This window comes from Pteropus vampyrus, unplaced genomic scaffold (genome assembly GCF_000151845.1).
Source record: "Pteropus vampyrus isolate Shadow unplaced genomic scaffold, Pvam_2.0 Scaffold55, whole genome shotgun sequence".
Lineage (NCBI taxonomy): Eukaryota > Metazoa > Chordata > Mammalia > Chiroptera > Pteropodidae > Pteropus > Pteropus vampyrus.
In genome coordinates, this window is record NW_011888836.1 from 3,107,157 (window position 1) to 3,134,917 (window position 27,761).

The 27,761-nt window shown below is 35.7% G+C and overlaps 1 protein-coding gene across 4 annotated transcripts in view; it reads left to right on the forward strand.

The window, feature by feature from the left end:
- Positions 1 to 27,761, forward strand: part of ZNF521 (zinc finger protein 521) — a 269,739-nt gene that overhangs the window by 102,188 nt on the left and 139,790 nt on the right. For 3 of the 4 annotated variants that reach the window (XM_023530847.1, XM_011360408.2, XM_023530848.1), the window contains one exon: positions 9,590 to 12,942. In XM_023530847.1, the coding sequence (XP_023386615.1) occupies positions 9,590 to 12,942 (3,353 nt within the window). Of the gene's footprint in view, positions 1 to 9,589; positions 12,943 to 13,167; positions 13,248 to 27,761 lie in introns of all 4 variants that reach the window. The other variant, XR_002780401.1, reaches the window with a different exon arrangement.

A 27,761-nucleotide genomic window follows, 5' to 3' on the forward strand; every position in this document is an offset into this window, starting at 1 on the left:
ATATTAGTATGTTAAGTTTTCAGTGGAATTTAGTATACTCTGCTTGTGTCCTGTATGTCATGCCAGTGGGATAGGTGTCTGCATGTCATTGTGAAACAAACAGAGATGGGGCTCAACTCCAGCCAGCTTTTTTACCTGACTTGTTAATGTGGCCACACTGCTTTGAATTCTCATATATTGTTTTGTTGTGTTAAAATTATCTTGGATGTAGGCAAAATGAAGTAGTATCACTTGGAGGTATCATGGGGTTTTTGAGGCCTGACTTTGTCACTGGTTTTGGTATATTTGACAAGACACATTTCATTTATATATTAGAAAAAAATACATAATTTATTAAAAAATAATTATAAGTAATATATATTAATCAGTAAAAAATAGCCTTATAAAGACTTTTCAGAATGAAGTGTTTTATTGAGACATGATCGTGCATTTACTCATATTAAGTGGCAAATTACTATGATTAACACTTTTGTAATGTGAAATAGCAAAAATATTTCAAAAATTTCTTTAGTATAAATAATTTTGTTTATTCTGAATATTCAGTCAACTGTATAAAAACATACATGCATACATGCACTATACCATAATTTTGAATGGTACTGGTTTCTATATATAAATTATCAGGATTGTTAATAAGAAAAAAACAATAGAATGAACTGGTTTGAATTTTCTTTTTATATTGATTGAAAGTGGCAATTCTAGGTAAGAGTAAACTGAACAAAAAATGAGAAATAGAAAATAGAGAATAAGGTACCTGGAAAATCCATCAAATTGATAATCAGCTTTCTTTTCAGGATTGCCTTTATCAAAATTTGTCTAATTATGTAAATGAAAAAAACTATGCGAATAGGGGTATCAACATAATGTGATCAGTATAGAAATAGTTTGTCATGCCCTAGTTAGAGTTATTTCAAGAATATAGTTTTGTCCTTTGAGTCTGCTACTCAACAACATAACGTTTTTCAAACATTATATCATTTAAAATAAAAAACTCCTTATATCATTTGTTTTATTTGGGATCCAACCTCAGTGTTTAATTTTAGTTTTACTATGTAAGTGTTAATGTGAAAGTTGATGATTCTGTTGAAACACTATAAAAATTCTATCACATGAAGATACATTGGTGATTTGACCAATCTCTTCAGATGGACAAAGTCTCAAGGTTGTCCATCATCCCCCAATTTTTTAATACCATCATAGCATATAACTTCCCCATAAAATGCATAAACACTGATTGAGGAGCAGATAGCATGAACTATGTACTTCAAGTTGAAGCTGCTGGGTGGTTGACAAGGTGCACTCACTAGCTATCCGACTGGCTTTTATATTCCAACCCGACAACCTGTGTGAGTCAAAGTCTTAAAATACAGAATGAATATTTGATCCAGACCTCAAGGATTCTTGTCATATTTTAGGCACATAAACATCAAAATCAAGAACATTGAGGTCCATCGTATTATAATACCAAATGAATAATTGTAATATCCCCCCCCCATTCTTTGTAACAGCTTTTTCTATATTAGCACACTGTATTTATCACTTTACTGCACATTGAACCTACAGGGGGTGCTAATTGGTCATTAATTAAATTTTAGCCTTTCAACACTTTTGTATTCTCCAGTGGCTTTATCTGCAGTGAAATACAGTGTGGCCTTTTTAAACTGCCGAAAATTCATGTTAACTTTACTGCTGCCGTGGACATAATACAGGTGAGATTCAGCTTGAGTGAATACCACTTCAGGACTGTTAAAATTCCTTGTGACTGAAAGTTTACCAGACTTGGGCCAAAGCCTACATGTTGGAAAAAATATTCAGTAAAGTGTAGTTTTATATGACAAAACATTCTGATAGACCAGATTTCTCTCTGTAATAGAATTCGATTGCTTCGTTTGAAAATTTAGGGGGTTATGGTAGTTCTTTAAAAAACCATTAACATTGTGGAATGAACTTTCTGAGGTCCATCATTTGCCAGTGAAGCCATTTTCAAACTTAGTTTTCTTAGTGGGGGAATCTCTTTGACCTGATGCTTCCCCAGTGGAGAAGTTAATGTAAAATTGCTGATGATGAGCGTGGGAGCATTGAGAAATTTGATGAGTATTTTTTGAAAGCTGTGGATTTCTTCAAAACTTCGTAGGTATATTTCATACTAGTGCAAAGGATTTTGAAGCAGAATAGAATTTGCCTCAGGAAATTTCCATACAAGTAAAAGAGTGAGTTATAGGCCTGGTGTCAGAACTGTGGAATGTGGCTTCAGTATTTTGAATGCAGGCCATGCCATCATGGGATTTTATTCCACTAATGAATTAATCACAACTTGCCAATGCGTGCAGCTATTAAAGAATGAGCTACTTACTATACATTGATTTTCAAGATAGCTGAAATAGCATTCAGAAGATTTGTTTTGGCATTTTTTTTGTTTATTTTTTATTTTTTAAAGAAAATGCCCCTTAAGTCCTTTAAAATTAGTAAAATCTAAATATGAATAAAGCAACAACTAAATTATCATTAGTTTTTATTCCTTTGTACTGTTTTCACATTTATCAGTTATCACCTAAGGGCAACTTTGACTTTCATACTAGTAGTATTAATTCAGTACATTTTTATATCTTAGCAGTTTAGAAAGTTCTTTCATGCAGTGTCATGTTTAATTTTTATAATATTAACTATGAAGCAGACTGGAATTTTTCTGATGGTATAGATAGGAAGCTGAAACATAAAAAAGTAAGTAATTTCTAGAGCTCATTGGCCAGCATTAGATCTAAATACATAGTAGATTCCATTTAATAAATGTTAGTTAAGTAAATGAATGAATGAATGAAATAAGCAGTAAAGGACTACTTTAAATTCTTTGTGGTATGAAGTCATTTATAAATAAAAGATTACAAAATAACTAAACATGTCTTCTAACTGAAAAATAGTAGAGATAAAAGAAAAAGACTTGGAAAATTTGCTCTGATGGTGTCTGTCATTATTAAAGGAAAGATACACGTTAAGTGATATAGCACGCTCACAGTCACGGCACTATAAACAGATGTGTAATACACAATTGCCAAATATTGAATGCCAAGAGGTTGGTGCTTATCATTAATTATATATGTTTTTAAGTCAGCCAAAAGATAGAAACAAAATGTCTTGAGTTCTGTGAATGAGACTGTTCTTTAACTGGTTTCACGTCAGCTTTTTCCTTTGATTTGAGAGGTGGAGTTAAATGAGAACTGCTTAAGAATGCACTGTTTTCTGTTTAATTTGGCTGTGGAAGATGGAATTCATTGAGCTCCGTCTGTTCAAATGAGCTTTAAGCAACAGCAAGCAAAACATTTGTACATCTCTGCACACATAATAGAAATGTGTCTGGTAAAAGAGACAGCCTGGATATAAAGACCATGATTACCTAAGAGGGCAATGGAACGGTGATAACTTATCTCTTATGTTGGCTCCTCCAAAGTGTTAAAAGATTATCGGGGAAAGTAAGGCTTTTTTTTTTTTTAAATTAAATTAGGGAGTATCAAAAGAAAAAAAAACAACCTCTGAACTTGGATATCTGGAATTCATCTTAAGACTATGTTAAAAAAATGTGCACCACCAATTCTTGCTCCCTACAGCTGCTATCATTAATGGCTGGCCACCCCTTTTCCTCATAACCTAACTGTTAATGCATTTAATTGGTCCTTCCAGAACAACTTGGAATATTACACAATTTAAAAGCATCTGTGAATTATAAATAATTTTAAAGTTTACATTTCTCTTTTGAACACCCAGTAAAGAGTATTCATTTTCAAGTAGTTAAATAAGTTATATGACAAAGGAGTGAATTTAATGTGGGGCTATCGATTTTTTAAAAAGTATGCTAGTTATTAAAGTTGTAGCTTTTCTAAAACTGTTGACATTTCTGTTGAGAAGGAGAGGAAGCATTTGTGTGTAATAATGCGTGGTGGTTTATTTAGAATGACCATATCCTTTAGCAGTTTAAACCATTGCTTTAAACATGGACTGTGGAATTAATCTGGTTAGGGTGATTTTAAATATGATGATGTAAAATTGTTACTGTGATGGCACTGGTTTAACATACTAAATATCCCTGTTACCTGTGGCTGTTGAAAACACATTTTAAAATATTATTCTCCTTGAGTCGTATCTAACTTATCTTGGCATTTATGCACACCTGTTTATTTCCCTCAGGATTCTCAGTTTATCTTAAGTCGGCTCAAGTAGTTAGAGAATGAACAAAGGTCTCTGAACTCTATTTAATATGAAAGTTCAGAACTGCTTCTAGAGCTTGCTGGCAGAAATAATCATTTAAGCCAATGGAGGAAATAGCCTAGAAATTTGCTTTGGTTTTATGTTTAAACCTATTGTTTTACATTTTAAAAAATCATCTACTAAATGAACTTATTTTGATATTTTAAATAATGCAATGATTGTATTGCTAGTATTTTAAGGAGAAGAGAGAGAATTTCAAAATTATTTGGCTTCAGAATTACATAGCAAAATATCTGCCTGTAAAGACTCAAGATTATATCTCACGTATGACAATTTAATACTTACAACATGGCATGGATTTAGGGTCCGTTAATTTTTAGATATTACCAACTGTTTATATTTTTGATGGGTGAATATACAATCGTGGATGCTTAAGGCACTCTAGATTTCCATTAGGCCAATCCTTAAAGCTCAGATTCCAGTGGTTCCATTAAAGGAAAGAAAAATGTTAAAATGTGTTTATAGTATATACATAGAAACTTATATGTGGAAAGATAAATACATGCAACACATGTAAATCTTTTTGTTTACATAAGCAGCTTTTATTCCAGCAATGATAAGTGCCCTAGAAATGTTCACTAATCTTTGTAACACCCTAGAGAGTAAGTAGCAAGAATTATTATCTTCATATTGCAGGTGAAATACCTAGGTAGGGGTAGATTAAATGACTTGGCCAGGGTACTCTCTAAGTCAGTTATGAAGCTGGAAATAAAACTCCATACTCTTGACTTTTCCTTCTGATTCTGAGTCATTGCACTCCTGAAAACAGCTACCAGACCTGTCAGTATTTGTGCTTCTTTTCCTTACTTGAAAAGTAACCACTGATGTAAATCCTGTCCCTGTTAAGGAAACCTTGCTGTGTGACACTTGCATACACATGATACTGAGTCCCCAAAGGGCAGTTTAGAGAGTACTCTGCCGTCGCAATGAGTGAGCTCAGGTAGCAAAAGGATATCAGTAAGCCAGTTTCTCGCAGGCCCAGCCTTATGAAGAACTGAAAAGTATTGGAAGTTTCCATAACTTCAGATGTTCAGATCATTTCTTTAACATCTACGGCGATTCAGTCCACCTTGTTATTTTATTTTCTCCATAGTAATTCCAGATTGTCTGTATTGTTGGAGGCACTGTTCTGAAAGGCTCGGTCCCTGCCCTCAAGAAGCATGTACCTTACACTAAAGTGTGCCTAATGATACAAAATTTAGATTAGAATCACCCCAGACCGTGCACGTCTTCTCTTCCTCCTTTTTCGATCTTATTTATTTATTTTTTTAATTGGCTAATTTGATAAGATTTGAATGCCAGAGAATGACCAGGACCCTCAGCGTTTCTCATCCTCATGGCTGCCTGTAAACTAAGGCTATCCGGTCCCTTCCCGAGATGTGCTTGTCTGTCCAGCCCAAACAGCAAGGATAAAATCACATCTAGTCTTTGCCGTCTCCTCCCCCAGGTTGGCACACAAGGGGCCGGTGGCTCACTTCACAAAGGTACTTTGTGCTCCGATGCCTTTTTTCTGTGAAATACCTTCTTCTAGTATGACTTCACTTTTCTGTTAGCGAGCACTTTCCCCCATAAATATGACCGAACAGGTGTTGCTGTGCCGCTAACTGAGTTTCCAGCTGTCCTCTTCCAATACAGACCCGGCAAAATCTGTTGTTTCATCCTTTTAGACAGACTAGAGAACCATCGAGCCTGAGATGGAGGTCTTCCTCGCAGGATATGGCAGTTTCATTGCCAGAAGATGGTCGGGAAAGCCTGGCTGGCTAACAAAGACAGGCCTTCAGCGGCTGGGTGTAGTTCCAGTTCTGCATCCCCTTTGGCAGGAGCACAGAGGCTGCTGCAGTGTGGCCAGCCAGCAAAATTAGGAAATAAGGACCTCTTTTATTTACTCAGGCTGCTGAATCATGGGCATTCCTGTCTGCTTGGAGAAAAGTCAGGCGGCTCTACTTTCCACTGAAAGTCTCAGGAGTGTTTGAGACTTTCATCTCGGAGTGTTCACACACTTGTTTTAATGTGCTTTATGGAAATGGTGAAACTCAGCAAGTACAGTTGCTGTAGAAAAACATCTGCACTAACTATACACACACATTTGCATCTTTAAATAGACTTTTAGGCCATGAGCTAGTTTCCAGCAAAGTTCTTTTTCCTTTTTTCTTTTCTTTTTTTTTCTTCCTGCTATAAGAGCTATAGTTCTCTGAGAGTCAGCTAGTGTGAAATGACTGACTCCAAAAATTAAAATTTAACATGGACACGTTAAGTTCTTCACATCAAAATGCAGAACTTGCCATAACCCAGAAAGACATTCCTGTAAGTAGCACTTATTGAGTGCCAAAGAGAAAAAAAGTTCAAGTTGATTCAGAAACCAGAGTTGAAAGAATCCTCCATAGTTTCTCCTGAATGAAAAAAGAACTTGAAATTGTTTAAATCTATATTAGCCATTTAAACAGAGCTTGCGTTGTGACTGCTAAAAAGCTTAAGTTAATGGGGATGGGTAGCTTTCAAGGACTTACATGGACCTCAGAGAATGCTGGCAACAATATCGCCACCACAAAAGTCTTGAGAGAGTCCGATACCCTTAGAGCATGGACCGGCCTGACTGGGAATTTTGTCAGTGAGTTCCTTGTATGTTCGTGGGAGAATAGGTCCAATTATAGAACTAGCAAATCAGATTTTTACAATTTGTATTTTAAAACAGCAATCAGCCTTTCATGATACCTTTATTTATTTTTCTAAAAATAGCATTCCCTGCTTGAACTTTTCAATTCTGCTCAATCTACTTCATTTCCCAGCCTAAGCCTTATGAATTCTGTAGGCGATTTCCATGTATTTCAGTTACAAAGACATGTCATCTGTGATTATCATTCCTTTTTTGTCCTCCCCACCCCCAAACTAAGTAATAGGAACAGGAGAGAGAGAAGAGGAAGCTTCCAACTCACTTGAATCCTGGTTTGAGTAAAAAGTTGATCCTAACCCTCAACTCACTTGACATGTAGTTGAAATTTACAAGCTTAAGAGAACAGTTATATAATAGGTACAGTCAGGCAGGCCCACAGACAAGAGCCTGATTTAAGCATGGTGTCAGGAATTGCACACTATTTATAATGGTCTATTGCTCTATAATTCTCTGTACATTTGTATAATAATATATAATGCCTGGACACAGACTGCAGTTTGATAATAAATTCACTTGCTAAATTTTCAAGCTCAATAATTATTTTCTTTTAGTCTAGATGCATGACAAATTCTGATTCACTGTTTTCTCTAACTGTGCAACTGAGATGATGTGTTTGAAAATATTTTTAAGTGAAACAACAGGATGTAATCCTAAAAGATAAATGTGAAATGTGGTAGAATTTTATCTAGAATACTGAGAAAATTTAACAAACAGTACTTTTTTCAATTAGGGGAAATATAAAACTCTGGTTTGTTTTAGCTTTGGTTGACATGGTTTTTTAAGGGGAAAGCTAGAATCATCATTGAGAGTTTTTTTTTTTTTAGTTTTTAAAATTGTTTTTCTATATGTTAGATGGTAAGTTCATCTGCATATGTTCTTTTTAATACATCTTTAAATTTAAATCACACTCAAAATTATCACACTGCTTCTTATTCTGGAAACATATTGGGTCATAGACTCGTATAAATGAGGCTGCAAAATCATGCGGTTTCCACCTTGTATTGCAAAGCTTTGTTGCAATGGGCAAGAATCCAGGAATAGTGTTTGGTTGTTTTCTCAGAGTTAGATGGTTGCCATCTGGCATTGATAGTGAGATGGTGTTGTCATCAGTTTCTAGATGCAGGAAAGGAATGATCCTCATCTGTTTCCTGTGGATAAGCAAGAGGTTGATAATCTAGTAAAATCTTGTTACCTTAAAGAAAGCAGACACGGAATTTGTTTACATAATGCTTGCCAGTGTCTACTTTTATGTTGATAATGTGGCTTGCTAGTGAACTTTAGCTTTGAAGAATTTAAACACTTATTTGATTATATTCTACTTGAATATTCTTAGACTATGCTAATAATATTCTAATTGGATCTATTGTTTTAATATAGTCACTATCCCCACCAGCTCCATGGTCTTTTTAGTTGCCTGTATGGAAAACCTTGTTCTTTTGGAGAGTGAAAACTTTTACAATTCCTTCTGATTTTGAATGATAAATTGTTTTGAAAAGCAAAAAAGAGGCTTCCTAACCTATTTGAGGTCTTATTTTCTGCTTGGATGTTAGGAAAGCAACAGAAGTAAGAGTGCACATTTGTTAAGAACACAGTTAAAAACCCACCTAATATAAGGTAGTGTTACTTTATGGATAACTTGCTAAGGTTAGATCTGGCTTTCAGTCTTGTTTGTCTTCTCTTCGTTACTCATAAATCTTTCAGCATTTACCATAATCATTTATCACTTTTCCTGTTTCCAGTTTTTCACAAGTTGCTTTGTCTTTGCTCACCTCAAAGTGCAGGTCCTGTTTGGCTAAGGAAGTTCATGCTGCTGAAGCTTTTGCAAAAGGAAGAAATGGTGGGCCACCTTTTGAACTTTCCAAACAAAATACACTATTACAATCTGGCCCTTGTGAAACTCTCATTTTTTCTTGATCCTGGCTGATCCTAGCTACATGTAATATCTAACAGTACCCTTCTAACATTTAATAACCCATTTTTCTGGCCTATAGTATTCGACTCTTTCAGTTATTGAAGAAATCCTGGTTGTCTTTCATTACACAAGACATAATTATTATTGTGTTTTCTGTCTTCTTTCATGTGCTTACTTTTTAATATTTTTTTGCAGAAAGCAATAAGTTCTGTATCAATAAGAACCCCATAAAAGATTTTGGTCTTCAGAATTTCCTTTTTATATAAAAACAAGCAAAATGCAGAGGGAATTTTTTATTAAATATTAGACATCTGGGCTGACTGCATTAATTTTAAATAATTCCTGTAATATTTCCCTTTTTCATTTGGTTCTTCAGATGATCACGTAATATGCAAATCATTTTAGAATGAATACAAAAGAAACATTAAATATATTAAAATCTGCATTTTAATAAAATTGTCAATGTGTAATATATACCTTGCTTCTAAGGAAGAATGATAAAAAGTAATGAAAGGGTAATTTAGACATAGAACTATTTAATATCTTTGTATATTTTACAGCCCAGTAAAAAGTAGATATAGAATAAAAGCTCAGGCGTGAAAGTGTTCAAGTGTTCAAATATTCTCTCCTTTTTTTTTTTTCCGAATGTTTCTAGATGGTCCAATTGTATATGCTTGTTGAAATGGTAAACTTGTTCTTGAATTCTCAACTGGTAAAGTGAAATGTTCCATCTCTTCTCATTGCAGATGGGGTGGATGTTGAAGATGATCCCACTTGCTCTTGGCCAGCTTCTTCACCTTCTAGCAAGGACCAGACTTCTCCTAGCCATGGAGAAGGTTGTGATTTTGGAGAGGAAGAAGGTGGCCCTGGACTCCCATATCCATGCCAATTCTGTGACAAGTCGTTTAGCCGCCTCAGCTACCTAAAGCACCATGAACAGAGTCACAGCGACAAACTGCCTTTCAAATGCACTTATTGCAGTAGGCTGTTCAAACACAAGCGGAGCCGAGATCGCCATATCAAACTCCACACAGGGGACAAGAAGTACCACTGCAGTGAATGTGATGCTGCATTCTCCAGAAGTGATCACTTGAAGATCCACTTAAAGACTCACACGTCCAACAAGCCATATAAATGTGCCATTTGTCGCCGTGGGTTCCTGTCCTCTAGTTCTTTACACGGGCACATGCAGGTTCACGAGAGGAACAAGGACGGTTCCCAGTCTGGTTCCAGGATGGAGGACTGGAAGATGAAGGACACTCAGAAGTGCAGTCAGTGTGAGGAAGGCTTTGACTTCCCGGAAGACCTCCAGAAGCACATTGCGGAGTGCCACCCCGAATGCTCCCCAAACGAGGACCGAGCGGCCCTCCAGTGTGTATACTGCCATGAGCTCTTTGTAGAAGAGACCTCCCTTATGAACCACATGGAGCAGATGCATGGCGGGGAGAAGAAGAATTCTTGCAGCATTTGTTCCGAGAGTTTCCACACAGTCGAGGAACTGTATAGCCACATGGATAGTCACCAGCAACCGGAGTCGTGCAATCACAGCAACAGCCCCTCCCTGGTCACAGTGGGTTACACCTCTGTGTCTAGCACGACTCCAGATTCCAACCTTTCAGTGGACAGTTCGACAATGGTGGAAGCTGCCCCGCCAATCCCAAAGAGTCGAGGGAGGAAGAGGGCTGCTCAGCAAACCCCTGATATGACTGTTGCCTCAAGTAAACAAGCAAAAGTTACCTACAGCTGTATTTACTGCAACAAGCAGTTATTTTCGAGTCTAGCGGTTCTGCAGATTCACCTGAAAACTATGCATTTAGATAAACCAGAACAGGCCCATATTTGTCAGTATTGCTTGGAGGTGTTGCCCTCACTCTATAACCTAAATGAACATCTTAAGCAAGTGCATGAAGCTCAGGACCCAGGTCTGATTGTTTCTGCCATGCCTGCCATAGTCTACCAGTGCAACTTCTGCTCTGAAGTTGTCAACGACCTCAACACTCTTCAGGAACACATCCGATGTTCTCACGGATTTGCAAACCCCGCAGCGAAGGATAGCAATGCATTCTTTTGTCCCCATTGCTACATGGGGTTTCTCACTGACTCTTCCCTCGAAGAGCATATAAGACAGGTTCATTGCGACCTCAGTGGCTCCCGATTTGGGTCTCCAGTGCTTGGGACTCCAAAAGAACCAGTAGTAGAAGTCTATTCTTGTTCCTATTGTACGAATTCTCCAATATTCAACAGCGTTCTTAAACTGAACAAACATATCAAAGAGAATCATAAAAACATTCCCTTGGCCCTGAATTATATTCATAATGGGAAGAAATCCAGGGCCTTGAGCCCACTGTCTCCTGTGGCCATAGAGCAGACATCTCTGAAGATGATGCAGGCAGTGGGAGGTGCACCCGCACGTCCGGCAGGAGAATATATCTGTAATCAGTGTGGTGCTAAATACACATCCCTAGACAGCTTTCAGACTCACCTAAAAACTCATCTCGACACTGTGCTTCCAAAACTGACCTGTCCTCAGTGCAACAAGGAATTCCCCAACCAAGAATCCTTGCTGAAGCACGTCACCATTCATTTTATGATCACCTCAACATATTACATCTGCGAGAGTTGTGATAAGCAGTTCACATCAGTGGATGACCTTCAGAAACACCTACTGGACATGCACACCTTTGTCTTCTTCCGCTGCACCCTCTGCCAAGAAGTTTTTGACTCAAAAGTCTCTATTCAACTCCACTTGGCTGTGAAGCACAGTAACGAAAAGAAAGTCTACAGGTGCACCTCTTGCAACTGGGACTTCCGCAATGAGACTGACTTGCAGCTCCATGTGAAACACAACCACCTGGAGAATCAAGGGAAGGTACACAAGTGCATTTTCTGTGGTGAGTCTTTTGGCACCGAGGTGGAGCTTCAGTGCCACATCACCACTCACAGCAAGAAGTACAACTGCAAGTTCTGCAGCAAAGCCTTCCACGCGATCATTTTGCTGGAGAAACACCTGCGGGAAAAGCATTGCGTGTTTGAAACCAAGACTCCCAACTGTGGAACAAACGGAGCTTCCGAGCAAGTGCAGAAGGAGGAGGTGGAGCTGCAGACCTTGCTGGCCAATAGCCAGGAGTCCCACAACAGTCACGATGGGAGCGAAGAAGATGTGGATACCTCGGAGCCGATGTACGGGTGTGACATTTGTGGGGCCGCCTACACCATGGAAACTCTGCTGCAGAACCATCAGCTCCGAGATCACAACATCAGACCCGGAGAGAGTGCCATCGTGAAGAAGAAAGCTGAGCTCATTAAAGGGAATTACAAGTGCAACGTGTGCTCGCGAACCTTCTTCTCTGAAAATGGCCTCCGTGAACACATGCAGACGCACTTAGGCCCTGTCAAACACTACATGTGCCCTATCTGTGGAGAGCGGTTTCCCTCCCTCTTAACACTTACTGAACACAAAGTCACACATAGTAAGAGTCTCGATACTGGAAACTGCCGGATTTGCAAGATGCCTCTCCAGAGTGAGGAGGAGTTTTTAGAGCATTGCCAAATGCATCCTGACTTGAGGAATTCCCTGACAGGATTTCGCTGCGTGGTCTGCATGCAGACAGTGACCTCTACCTTAGAACTCAAAATTCATGGGACATTCCATATGCAAAAAACAGGGAATGGGTCCGCAGTCCAGACCACGGGGCGTGGCCAACACGTCCAGAAACTGTACAAGTGCGCATCTTGCCTGAAAGAATTCCGTTCCAAGCAAGACCTGGTGAAACTTGACATCAATGGCCTGCCATATGGTCTGTGTGCTGGCTGTGTGAATCTCACTAAGAGCAGTAGCCCAGGCATCAACATCGCTCCCGGCACAAATAGACCAGGCTTGGGCCAGAATGAGAGTCTGAGTGCCATTGAGGGTAAAGGCAAGGCAGGGGGACTGAAGACTCGCTGCTCTAGCTGCAACGTTAAGTTTGAGTCTGAAAGTGAACTACAGAACCACATCCAAACGGTCCACCGAGAGCTCGTGCCAGATAGCAACAGCACACAGTTGAAAACTCCACAAGTCTCGCCAATGCCCAGAATCAGTCCCTCCCAGTCAGATGAGGTAACTTGCCTTTTTAATGTTTGCTATTTAACCTCCTCCAGAAACTGTCCCCACTTTATGTTTACACTTTCCTCAGCTTTATTTATTGTCATGTGCCAGGAGAAGCTTAGATTGAAGTGCAGTGTGTTTTTCCCCCCATAGCCATTAGCTAGCAATTACTTGCTTCTTGATAAGCAGCATTTTGGCTTGAATGGTGCAAAATAGGACTAATTCCAGTCTCCCTAGGATATTGTCTTCTCTGTGACTGAAGAGATCAGCGCTCATGCCAACACCACTGAGATCTGGAATCTCAGCATAGCTTCACCGCAAGTTGAAATCCCCAGCTATGACTTGTGTGTATGGTAGAGAGATAATGACATAAAAGTAAGATACTGTTAGCTAACATGCTGGCGTAGAGTAAATTAAAAAGAATGTATATATTTGTGGATAACTAATTGGGTAGAGGTGGCTTTTAAATACCATGTTGTCAACACTCACTGTTTTTCTTTGTCTTCTGGGTAACGAGGACAATATTTTTTCACAACAGGATTTTTTAAAACCTGCTACGTTTATTAAGCACTACATGCCCAGTATTCCTTTTAAAGGCACTGTCCCTGCATCTTCACTCTCTCTCTGGGCTTGGGTTTCAAAATCAATGTGGATTTTTTTCCCCTCAGTTTAAGAGTTGTTTCATGTTTTCTTTGCTACAATGAATACAAAAAAACAGGTTCATTTACAATGAACTAATTCTACAACTCCTCTTTCTCTGAAGCTGAGCGGAGGATGGCTCATTTTATTATAATTTCTTTATGCTTTATCACCTGGTTTCTAATAGCTCTTTTCACTTCCCTACCTGCCCCTATCTGGAGATCCATCCAAATGAAAACCCCAGGGAGATCCATCTCCCTTCAGTTTGGGGTCACTGCATTTTCCTTATCTTGTCTTTGCACTCATACCCTCTTGGAGGCCCCCCTGCAATTCACTGCAGATAGCCATCAGTCAACTGGTAGGGGAGAGCTGAGAAGACTAATACAGAATCCATCCTCATGAAATGTGGCATCTGTATGACAGGCAAAGTCTCAGACTTTGAAGCTGCTTTCCCTTCTCTCCTCCTCAAGTAAATTTGCACCTTTTTCTCATTTAAAGAAATGAAATCCTTTTGAACTGATGAGGACAGCTGGAAGAACATAGTTTTGATGATAGTTCATAGCTCATGTGTTAGATCAAATAGTTTCTTTTGAAATAAACATTAGTAGTTGTAATCATGAAATGATTTTTTTTTCCAACTTTTAATTTCAAAAATTTTTATACTTATAAAAAATGAACATGTGTGTGTGTTTGTGCATCTATATATCACAGATTTACCAGATATGAATATTTTGTCACATTTCTCTCTCATTGCAATTGTTTTTATAAAAGAGCCACATGAAAGTAAGTTGCAGATATATCTTCTATGAATAAGGACATTTTTCTAGTTAACCATAATGTCATTAGCCAAGGCAATTAACTAAGTCGGCTAAGGAAATTAAATAAATTAATACTATCATCTATGAGAAGTCCATAGTCAGATTTTTCCAATTATCTCTCAGATGTTTAATTTTTTAAAATGCATTTGAACAAGAATTCTTTCAAAACATTGATGCAGAAAACTCTTTTAAAAAAATTTGCTGTGCTTAACATATAGAGTTTTTATGTTAAAATACTATATAAACATGATTTAAGATGAGTGTGTGTATGTGTGTGATTGTGATTGTGACTGTGATGGTATCTATGCATTTAAATTAAGCAAAACCAAGCTCTTGTTTCTTTAGTCAATTGTTTATGGAAAGGCACATGCCAGTTTTTGCTTATCTGTTCATGGTTTATATTTTCTGATATTTTTAGATTGTTTTATATGTTATATATCATTAGAAGTGAGAAATTTTAAAGGTGAAGGAAGACATTTGAATAGTCTGTACACATTAATTTGGTTAGAGTCGATTAGGAGTATTAACCTTTAAGGGATGGTCAAGTTTTAATTATACATAAAATCCGAATGATAATTATAAAGTTTAACTACATAGTGCACATCCATAGAATAATATATAAAGTATTTTTAAAGTACTTTTTAATTTTAAGTGTTTTTAAAACAGTTACTGAGGGTAAAAAAAAAAAAGTCTCTCTACGCAACATTTCTCCTTATTCAAACTAATTAATAAGAGCTTGTAGCAATGCCCTTAATTTACCACATAGTAGGATTCAACCATACATATTTCATTTGTGCTTCAAAAATTCACTAATTCGTTCAAATTTTTCATCACCGTTACCATTTTTTTCATTATACTTTTGTCATGAAATTTTATGTGCCCATTTTCTTTCTGATACTCTCTATAGTTAAAAATGTACAATAGACCATATTATTTGGACTTGACATAAAATGTTATTTAAACATATGTAAAGTTATACAAAAAGAAGCCTAAAATAATGTGTCAGTAAGAAAAAGACATATAATAACTATTAATTTATTCTCATTCTTTGTTAGCCAAATGAAGCTTCTGTGACTTCTCATTATTAGGACTATGTAATTTTTTTCACCAGTGTAGGTAAAAGAAAAGTTACTATGTTAAATCTTTGCCAAGAGACAGGTATGTCGTATGGGAATAAATTTTATCACAAAAAGAAGTATGACGTGTGTGTCTATTGACTTAGATGTGTTAGGTAAGAATCGAAGTTCTTAGTGATATAGGTGATATTTTCATCTCTTCTTCTTGCTGAGGATTGAGACTTCTGAAGAGAAAAGAAGACCACAGGAGATAATGAAACCCGGATGCATAGATTTTGTCAAGAACAAGATTAGATTTTTTTGGACTATGATTTATGATCACACGTGTGTATTGGTAGACACTGGAATGCATCTTTCAAAGACCAAAAAGTATGTTATTTGGTCGAGACTAGATTGCCTATGTAAAATGATTTAGATATAATCTAGGGAAGAGTAAGTACTATATAAACCCATACAATTCAAGAGATGGCTGAAAGACGAGGCACATGACACTTAAAGAAGAATAACATTAGGTAGCTGTCACGTAATGAGGGATTTGGAATCGAAGACATAAGATCTGAGTTTGAACCGTATTTCTTCTGCATAATACTTTCTGAATTTGTGAAAAACGTTTCTTTGTGCCCAAGTCCTATGATTGTTAATCCACATTTGCTATGAAGACTTTGTTTTGGATAAAATCTTGAGGGAAACCTATTCATTTTCCTTTGCCCCTCAAATGTTGAGTATGTTATAAATTTGTACATAACATACAATGATTAATAATCGTAGAGATAATATGAGACAGGAAGAACACTGGCCATCTAGCTTTTCCACATACGAAGAACCTTGCAAGAGTTACTGACATTTACTATGTGTTGTATAAATGCTAGATTATTTTCTGGAGTTCAATAACACTGGCCTGCCTCTCTGGTTAGGTGTTGCCTCATCTGGACCTCAGAATGTTGTCTCATGATGATACTGGAAGCTGTTTCTCCAGGAACCTACCTAGCCAGGTTTTTCTGAGGAAATATTTACTCGCATTTTAATTTACACCATCCCTACAAGTTAATTGAAGTTGCTCTTGCAGCGGTTACCAGTGATATTCATATTGCTGGATGCACGTACAGTGCCACAGAAGCAGAACTAGCAGGGACAGTGGAGATCATCTGAGAAAGCTACCTTGTTTTACAGACAACAAAACAGGCTCAGGTAAATTGAAATCTAAGATGACACAGTAAGTGGTAGACAAGAAGCTCTGAGGATCCAGGTCTCTAAGTTTAGGTTGTAGCTCTTCATAATTCCACTGGCACTTTCCTCCAGCTAAAGTCTCCTTTTAATAAAATCCTCTTGTTATTGGTGTCTTATGTTCCCTTATCACTCACTTCCTCCACCCACAGCAAGGGATCTGCTTCCATCACTTTACTGCAACTGATTTCTTTAAGGTCTCTACTGACCTAATTGACTGATGCAGTGCCTTCTTTTTAAAAGAGAACTTAGTTTACTAACTACTTATCACCATTGGCTATTACCTCTTTACTGAACCTCTGTCTTTTCTCCTGGTTATAATCATATCTTTTTGAATGTTCCATAGCCTTTTCCTTCCTCTGCCTACTCCTATAAGTTACATCCACATTGCCACTTATTCTGATTCCCCTTACCACATTTTAAGTTTAATCTCTGGTTATCTTTCACTAAACTACTGAAGCATCCTCCTAATTGTTCCCTAGGACTCTAGTCTTATCATTTTGAATCCACCTCCACATAGCTGCCAGAGCAATCTATCTTAAATCCAAATCTGAATAGCATGACCCTCCCTATTTGAAACATTTTAAGTGATCTGCACCTCCATCTCTATCAGATGACCTAATAATTCTAAAGATAAATTTGAGACTCTTCAGGTTCTGGCCCCTGATAAATTTTAAATTTTTCCCTTCTTTCCTTACACCATATTCTGTAGTCAGAAGTACTTTAATTAATCCACACAGGACATAGTGACTCTGTGTCTCACTAAGCCTGTCCTGTCACTTTTACCCCAATAATCTGTCTACTCCTAACTGCCCTCTATCTTCCAACAGGCTGTCCAACTTTCCCTTCTTTTGGAGATCAGCTACTCTAGAAAGGTTCCTGTGACTCTAAATTCCCACCATAAACGTCACTCTTCCCTTTGAATGCCCTATGTATACAATATGTCATAAATATTATATAAAAACTTTCATTGTTTCATAATTATCTCTTTACAATTCTCTTTTATTCCCATGAATTCTTTGGGGCAAGAATTTACTCAATCTCATATTCCTAAATACCTATGATAATGCTTTTGTGGATGGGTGTCATGGAGCTGTGCCTGGCTGGTGGTCCAGAGCCTTTTTTCCATACATGGCAGCATGGCAGGACAGCTGGCCATCTTTCTCTTTTCATACAAGACACTTGACACAGTGACTGGAACCTAGAAGGTGTTGAATAAATGTGTGTTATTCTTCCGAGTGTGTTAACTATGGGATCACTATTCATACTTTTGCTACATTTGGACTCAAATGCTATTTCATTGTCATTGAAATTTTGTCATAGATATGGTGAACACATAATAGTCTGCTATTATTATCCCACTTAATGTCAAGATCTGCTTTCCCAAGGAAGTTGTAATTGCTCCTACCAAGATTGTCAGTGGTCTCCAGGTTTCCAAAGAAAGCCTTTCTGTCTTCATCATGTCTACAGCACTAGGCAGAGTGGACAGCCCTTTCCCTGACATGCACTTCTCTGACTTCATGGTACTCCCTCTTACTTTTCTTTTTGCTTCTGCCTTATGAGGTATTTTCCCTCCTTCGCCTGTTCTGAAAGTACAGGAATTCTTCGAAGCTCATCCTTGGCCCTCTTTTTCTTCTCTGTCTACTCTCTCCACAGGCAACTCATCTATTCACATGGCTGTAACTATTTCTATGCAATAATTCTAAAATTTATATTTCTAGCCTAGCTATCCTTTTTGTTCCAGGTTGAGTTACCATTTGTATCTCTTAGATTTCTGAAGCGTAATGTATATGAACTAAGATCTTGATTCCCTCTCCTGATGTCTATGTTTTTTCCTAGACTTCCATCATTTTTGTAAAGGGAACCACCCAACACCCAGTTATTCAAGCAAGAAACCTGGGAATCATTCCTGATTCCTGCCTTTCCCTCACTTCCCAAATCTAATCTTTTAATAAGTACTTTAATTCCACCTCCAATAAGTCTCGCATTCACTTCTTTCTATTCACTTCTTCCCATCCCCAAAGCTATCATTGTGGTCTACACCAGAATCATTTATTTTCTGGATACTGAAGTAGCTTTCTACTGGATCCCATTCCTTCATCTTCTGCCTGCTTCTAATTCATTCTTCATGGTACAGTTGGATGGAAACTTGTAGACATGTACATTACATGAAGTCACTTAAAATTCTTCAGTAGCTTCCCATTTGACTGAAATAAAATCCTAACCTTTCATCAGTTTATGAGGCTATGCACAGAGTGGCTGTGGCTGGCTGCTCTCACCTTGTCCAGGGTGGCTCTTCCGCATGCACTGCGCCTAGCCTCCCGGCCTCCTGGCCTCCAGGTCTCTTGAGCGAGGTCAGCTTCCAAGCCTTCACACATGCAGCTTCCTCACCTGGGTGGCTGCTCCTTCAAACCAGCCTCTCTGCACCACTGGCTCTTTCTCATCTGTCAGACAGGCCTTCTCTGGAAATCTTATTGCAGTTTTTCTCTTTAGGATTTTATTTAAAAGTTGTCCTTATTTGTTTACTTGTTTATTTCCTTCCACTTTCTCATCTCTGAACACCCAACGTACTTATAATGGCTCAGTAAATATTAATTGATTAGATGAACATAGTATAAGTATTTCAAAGTGACGAAAATAGTGTATATTCTGTCTTTGGGTGTATATGCAGGTACATCTAGTAACTAATACATAGAGCTATAGATGTTTACCCAAAAGTAGATAGATGCTTGTTAGATTTCATCTAAAAATATTAAAATAAGCTACGAGCTCTCAAGTGTCTAACAAGTCAAAAATCATCTTCAATATGCAGTTCTATTTTAAGTGTGTTAAAGCCAATAGTCTTCATGGTTCTTGTACTGAAAATGGAAATGGATATGGTGCCCATTCAGAACCTACTCAAGTTCTGTTTTGTTTTGTATGATAAAAGTTTCCATGTGAGATTGAAAAAATCTTTAAAGTTTTATATTTCAAATTGCTGATACTAAGTTTTGCTGAGTTATAAAAGCAATAATGAGTTACGTTCCCTTCTAAATAAACAATATTTTCAAATTAAGTAGAAAATTTATATGATCAAATAAATTTGTAAGATTCAAGATGTTCTTGAAATAGACTGAATTGCTTTGCCAAGTTTAGTCTACTTTCAAATTTATTGTTGTTGTGTTCAATATTGGCTTGGCATCTACAATGTACTAGAACAGGGAGTTAATGACCCCTGGCATAAATATCAGGGTGTGGAACATGGAACCAGCTGCCTTGTATTCATTCTTTGTCCCTAGTTCCATGCTTACTTAGTATTGATCCTTGCCCCACACATTCAGTTTGCTGCCACTGCCATCCCTAGATTTTCTGTACTTCTTTCTAGTTCTGGATGTTTTGCTGATGCTTCGCACATGGTTAGAGTGTCATTTTAGAACATATGGAATTCAAAAATAAGAATGTTTTTGTATACAACCATGAATCTTGAATTGCACATGGTATTTGTCCTTTGAGTACTGGGCCAAAAATGTTTGGAATCATTCTGTGTAAGGGTAGAATTCTATTTAGGCATTTTACATTGTGGCTGAAAATGTGTTGAAGTAAAGATTAATAAATATCTACTCAAGATGATTTTGAATGATGAAAGAAAATTGAAAACTTTCTAGATCTTTTATTCCTGTATTGTTCCACTCCCCACGTAATATAGATGTAGTTTTCTATTAGATGTATTTTGTATTCCTAGATTAACAGCCTAGATATGTGAACCTTGCTAAAGCCCTTTAAAAAGCCAAAATAGCCTGTTTTCTTATTTACATACATTTTTTTTTCCAACTTTCAACATCTTTTTAAAATCCCAGTGTTAGATTTTCAGCTACCTATTTGACGTTAGCAGTTGGACATTCTGCTAGCCCTTTGAACAAATAAAATCATAATTTACCTTTTTCTCCAATTTTTGTCAGTGTTCCATCTTTCTCCTAGTTATTCTTGTCTGGAACTTTGTTTGGATCTCTTGTATCTTATTCTCCTAACCTTTAGGGTCAATCACTCTCCAGGTATTTTCTCTTCTATTCACATCTAACGCATCCTCTCTCCAGGCCAAGTCTTGTCACTATAGACTAACTGGTCTCCTTTACTTTCTTCTTCTCTTAAAGCAAGGAAATAGAACATAATACTTCTCATAAATATGTAATATACTATGCAATTCATATCATAAAGAGATTGAATTGCAGATGAAATCCTGTAAAAATTTCCATATCAAGGCCAGGTATACACATATGTAAAATTTCATCAAGCAACACACTTAAGATTATTGTTGCAGTAAGAATGTTATTTCTCACATTTAAAAATTTAGGTTCACACAGATCACATGCTGTGACCATAATACAAATACGTTATAAATGAAAAATATCTTTTTTAAAAAAAACCTCATAAACTTTAAAATTGAAACCACACCTAGAACAAGGAGGGCATAAAAATAGAAATTAAAAATACTTGGAACTTAAAGATAACTATATTTCAAAACCTCTGAGATATAAATAAAGCAGTACTTAAAGGGGAGACTATTAGAACATAAAAATACATATTGGAACATAAAAAAAGGCATAACGTCAATGAGCAAACTGTTCAACTAAGGACATTAGGAACAGAACAACAAAACAAACCCATAAAAAAGTAGAAGGGAAGAAAGTAATAAAACTAAGAGCAGAAAGTAATGAAATAGAAAACAATAAGGAGGCCAACAAAAGAAAAAGTTAATTTTTTGAAAAGAATAACAAAATTCACAAGCTTCTGGTGATAAGTTAAAAAATAAAAAATGTTAATAATGAAAGGAGACTCATAACTTCATATGAACAGAAGTTAAAAGATAGTAAGAGAACAACTGCACATATCAGAATGACTAAAATAATGTATGCAAAAATTATTTTTGCAAGAATGAAGAGCAATTGGAACTCTACTAGTAGGAGTATAATTTTGTACAATTGCTTTAAAAAAAACTTGGGCAGTATATACTAAAGTTTAGTATTAGCCTACTCTATGACCCGTCAATTCCACTCCTTAATCTATGTATAAGAGAAATGAGTGCATGTGTTTACAAGTTTTGAGCAAGAATATTTATAATTGCTTTTGCGCATGAACTTCAAGATAAAGACAATCAAAATGTTTAAGTACATTCATATAAAGATATGAATTCATTCCATTCATATAGTGGAGTGCTATATAGCAGTAAAGAAGAATGAATAACTACTATATACCAACCTGGATGACTCATATACAAAATGTAAAAAAGGAACCAGACACGACTCTATTTATATAAAGTTTAAAAATAAGCAACACTGATCAAAGTCAGACTAGTTACCTTTGGATGGTATCAACTAGGAATGGGCAAAAGGGATTCTTCCACGTGCCAGAAAAGTTCCATATCTCGATCTATGTGGTGGTTACACTGGTATATACGTATGTAAAATTTCATCAAGCAATACACTTATGATTACAGCAGTTTATGATTTGTGTGTTATTTCTCAATTACAATTTTACAGAAAAAACAAGAGTAAGAAAATATTATGAATAACTTTATGCTAATAGCTGGAAAATTTTTATTATATGAAAATAGTCTTAGCATAGTATGTTACCAAAGCTGATTCAAGAAAAAAAGTAGAATGATTTCATAGACATTAAAGAGTTTAATAAATTGTTAAAAATCTTCCCACAAAAAATACCAGAACATATACATAATTCCAAAGCTATGACAGAAAATACAAAAAGAGTGACCACTCCATTTAATGAGACCAGTGTAATCTTGATATCAAAACCAGACAATGATAGTAAGAGAAAATGTTTGGCCAACTTTACTCATGATTTTACATTTAAAAATTTTAAACAAAATTCACTATGTTAAAAAAAGATATTATACTATGATTAAAATAGTTTTAACACAAGAATGCAAAGTGGACTCAATCTCAGGAAATCAGTTAATTATATTTACCATATTAACACTTTAAAGGAGATCAATTATATGTTTATCTCAAGTTGCAGAAAAAATTAGATTCAACATACTTTTATGATTAAAAGAAGAAAAAACTACAACATGAGGAATAGGTGGGAATTCTCTTACTCTGAAAGAGACTATTTAAAATATTATCTTCAGCAATCATAAAAATTAGCAAAAAAAAATTTAATGCAATTATATATAATAAGATTACTAAGAAGGCCTCTGGTTGATATAACCAACAATGTAAGATAAAAATTTAAGTATTAAAAAAAAGTAGCACTAAATTTGAATAGAAACAAATTAAACTGTCATTTGGAAGTCTTTTGTTTTTATATAGAACAATAAGAATGTAAAGATGTGATGAATAAAGCTTTAGCAAAGTTGCTTGTTACCAAATCAATTAACATGTCAATTAGATTTTTATTCAGCAAAAAAAAGTTAGAAAGCATAAATTTTAAAACAATCCCATTTATAATGCACACAAAAAAATCTTATAAGATGTATAAGACATTTATGGAGAAAATGATAAAACACTATTGAAAGATATTTTGAAAGACCTGAATAAGTGATCAGATATAACTTGTTCATGGATAAGAACACTCAAGACTATAAAGTTGTCAGTTATGCCTAATTTGATCTATAAATTCATAGCCACTCAATGAAAATTTCAACAGGTTTTTAAATCTATTTTTGTAACTTAAGATATGTATAAAAGAATGAAAGGTCAAAGATCTCCTTGAAGGAAAAAATAGGCAGTGGAAGATTTGTCCTATTATGTAATCCATTTATAATAAATATGCAATGATTAGGATGATGTGGTATTAGTCTGCAGAACAAAAAAGATGCTCTTAGAGATAGCAAATATACAAAAACTCAATACAGAATAGACTGTCTTTGCATATAAATGAGGGAATAGGGTATTCATTATCCATATAAAAAATGAAATTGAATCCCAAATCACTTGTATGAAATGTATATAAAATGTCCAAAGCCATAATTTTTTAAAAAAATATATTTTTCTTTTCAAAAAAAGAATATTTTTATGACCTTAGATTAGGGAGCAATTTCTCAAATAAGACCCAGACAATAAAAATCACAAATAAAATGATTAATATGTTCATCTACATTAAAAATAATAACTTATGTTTACCAAACGTTACCATAAAGTGAGCAAAAATAAAAGCTACAGGATGATAAAACATATATATAACATATCTGGAAAAGTTATTAGTTTTCTAACATGTAGCAAATCAATCAATAAGAAAACAAACCACCAAATAAGAAAATGGGAAATTAGCATGAACAAACATTTCACAAACAGGAAACATAAAGGTCCAGTAAATATCTGAAAATATTTATCCTCAGTAATACAAGAAATGCAAATTTAGACAAGAGTAATGGATTGCCTGGGAAGACCACATAGGAAGCTAAGGTGGGCACACAGGTATTTAATAGGTACTCTTTATATATTACCTATGTTGTAAGTACTCTTTGTAAGCATTTAATATTTAACATAAAAGCAAAAATATTCAGAACCATAAGTATCTTTTGTCATAAACAAGATAAATACAAAACTAATATAAAATAATGTTTTAAAAATTCTAGCTTTATACTCATACCTTATATTCACAAAGGTTTGTGAGCCTGAAACCTGTTGTTTTATTATTAAAAGTAAAATTTTCAAATGTTGTAGCAGTATTAAAAACATACTAGCATCTCAGTGAGACTTTTTTCCTCTGTATAATTAGAAGGAACAGTATCTATGCATTATGGGTAAGGCACATATCTCACACTTTGAGAAACATTAGCCTATAGCATTAGCTGTTTATTCCTTGCCTGGCACTTCAATTTAAGATAACAGATTTATTAAAGTCCTGCTATGTACAATGCATTAGGCTATCAGATTTGTAAAGAGGATGGGCATAGTTATTTGAATATATATCTTTCTCCCCAGTATCGCCCCCTGAGGGCTTACTGTTTACTAGGGAAAAATTAATACATAACAATAAATAGAATATAAAGCAGACGGGAATATGTGCTATAATAGATATACTAGTACTAAAGTGTTTCAGGAGACACAGGAAATGAATGGGCAGAGTTAGCTTTGCAGATGTCTGTGTGAAGAGCAAACAAATTGGAGTGAGCTTCCAAAGCAAAAGTCCTGAGGCGGGAGCATGCTGGGCTGGGCTAGGGCTGGGGCCAGCGAGACTGCAGCAAAGAGAGCTAGAGAGATGGGACAAGGCAGGTGTCCTCCAGGTTTCTCAGGAGAATTCCTGACACATCGTAAGTTCTTAGTCAATATTTGTAAATAATTGAAACCTGGTGATTAAAACAAATGGGAAAAGAAATAAAACATTTCTCTGAAAACTAAATAGTGATACAGTTTCTTAGAACTGCACATAAATAGAACATAAGACTCCTCATAAGTATGTAATATACTATGCAATTTACATCATAAAGACATTGAGTGGCAGGTGAAATGAAATCCTGTAAAAATTCCCATCTCAAGGTAAAAAAATTATTTTGTTGAATTAAACATTGTGTGATGTAGGCAAGCCTTTAACTGAGTCTGAAAAGTTTTGTTATATAGAGGCTGCTTTTATGGGTATGGGGTGTTTAAGTATATGCAGCATAACATAGAAGAAAACATTTTACTTAACAACAACAAAAAAAATGAGTTCAAGTAATTGTTGACAGAGCCATCTGTGTGATCTTAACTAGTTCTTTCTAAGCTTCAGTTTCTTCATGGCTAGAATGAGCATAATCCATACACTGCCTAATTTATAGGGCTATTGTGAAGAGCAAATGATATGTGCATATATGAAAATTCTTGATAAACAGGAGGCACCCTACAAATGTTGTCTATGGTATGTTATTTATATGACATCTGTGTGTAAGTCTACACATATCCCTATGTGTACATTCACATAATTACATATATAGTTTTTCAATTAATTTATTATAATCTTGAATAACTTTAATGTGAGAATAGTGGATTATTCAGTCAGAATGCATCTAAGTAAGTCATCATACTTCCACAAAGTTAATGAAATAGAAAAGCGTAATCAAATATTAAAACAAACCTAGACGCAATGAAAACCGAGGAATGAAGAGTATAACAACCACAAAAATAAAAATGTTACTTCATTTGCTTTAAGGTCACAGATAGTGTCAGGGAACAATAAATATAAGAGGTAAGAAAACATAAATAGGTGAGTGTATATGTAGGAAAAGTAATTATAGAGAGGAAATGGAAAATGTTCACTAGTATTGGATTGAAACATATCATGGAGAAGGGGAGCAAAAAAAAATCTTGGGGAAATAATATTTTAAAAAATTTTAAAAAATTGTAAATGAAAACTCTAGTAAGTGCATACCAAAATAAGACATTTTTCTTTTCTCCTAAGCTCTAGAAGCAAGTGAGCAATTTGAGAGGCCGTTACTTTTAAAGGGCTACTATTTGTTTGCCTAAAACCCACTGGATCACATATATTTACTATTCTGGAGAAAGAAAAGTGGTAAATTTTGTTTTTATTTTTCGGCAGGATTTGTAATTTAGAATTACAAGAAGATTTAATTTGTAATTTAATCCTCGATTTAATTTTAGAATACTATGTTTTAGATATTACTAATACGTAAACGGCTGAGAGATCTTAAAAACAAAGATACACCATGATTTAGAAATCAAAGTGGCACTGATAAACCTAACTTGACAAAGTCTGATTTTAACATAATCATCTTAAGAGAAATCTAATGATTATCTTGGGTATTTTACAAGGAAGAGAGCAAAAAATGAGCTGTAATAAAAGCTCTTGATAAAGAAATGTTCAGAAATTTAGAATTTAATTATGAATAGTGACCACATGTTTAATAAAGATCATTTCTTTAAAAAAAAAAAAGGTCAGAGAGGAACAGAAGAAAGAAAGGAGGGAGGAGGTGGAAGGGATGCTAGGAGAGAGAACTAAATGACCAAATAAGATAGCTGAAAAACTGGCAAGAAGCCCTCTCAGCTTAATGTCTATACTTACTAGGATTGGAAAATTGAAGTCGTTTTGATGGAAGACAGATCCTTTTAGCACCATAATTGGGTCTGGATCATTATTATTTTATTATGCCAAATTTAAATCTTTCCAAAACAGGCATGTTACACTGTTTAGATTAATTTACATCTAGTTCATTCATTTATGCATTCATTTCAAACCTATGACAGGCATCGTGCATAGGCACTGGGCACACAATGGCAAATATATAGCTATTATTTCATTTTCTCTTGGAAAGGAATTCAACCTTTCGAAAATCAAATATACCCACAAATAGCAAACCATTAGCAAGAATAGACATAGGAATATCTCACTTGTGTAGTAAAGATATTCAACAATGAAATTCCAAAGTATCGTTTAAAAGAATGACTCATTTATCACCTGGCATTTTAAAGAACATCTAAAAAATTACAATGCTTGCCTTGCACAAATTCTATTTAAAAAAAGAGCAAATTTGATATTGTCATCCTTTTCTTAGCACTTTCCCCCTCATGTTCTTAGGGAGCAGGAGCCCAGTTGAGAAAGCGCCCCATATTTTCTCAGGTTATATTCGTGGACTTTTTCATATAGAAAATATGAGCTTTATAAGATATATTATCAATGACTATCCAGACCTTTTTCAGGTCTGTATTTTAATAGTTCTGAGATAATCTGAACCGGGACTAGAAGGTCTTATCCAGTTGTGTGATGCAGAATGTAGGGATGTTTAGTGGCAGCAATCCGGTTTCCTCCAATACATTTCTCCGAAAACATTTACTCTTGGGTATACTTATAAAAAGCCCAAATCAATTCACTTCTGTATTGTTCATTCGCTCCTTCACAAATGCTCCCTGTCAGGCAATGTGCTTGGTACCGGAGCTGAAGAGAGAAAGAAGACATTGTTTCTTCAGTGACAGGAAACCTTGGAATGTAATGTGAATAGATGCTCTGAATATAATATAGTGAATTCTATGCTAAAAGTACACACTGAGAAATGAGAAGCCCACCCCCCCACCCCCCCCCCCCGGCAAAGGCAGCAGTTAGTAGCAAGAACTAGCAATGAAGAGGTGGCACTTAGGTGATCCTG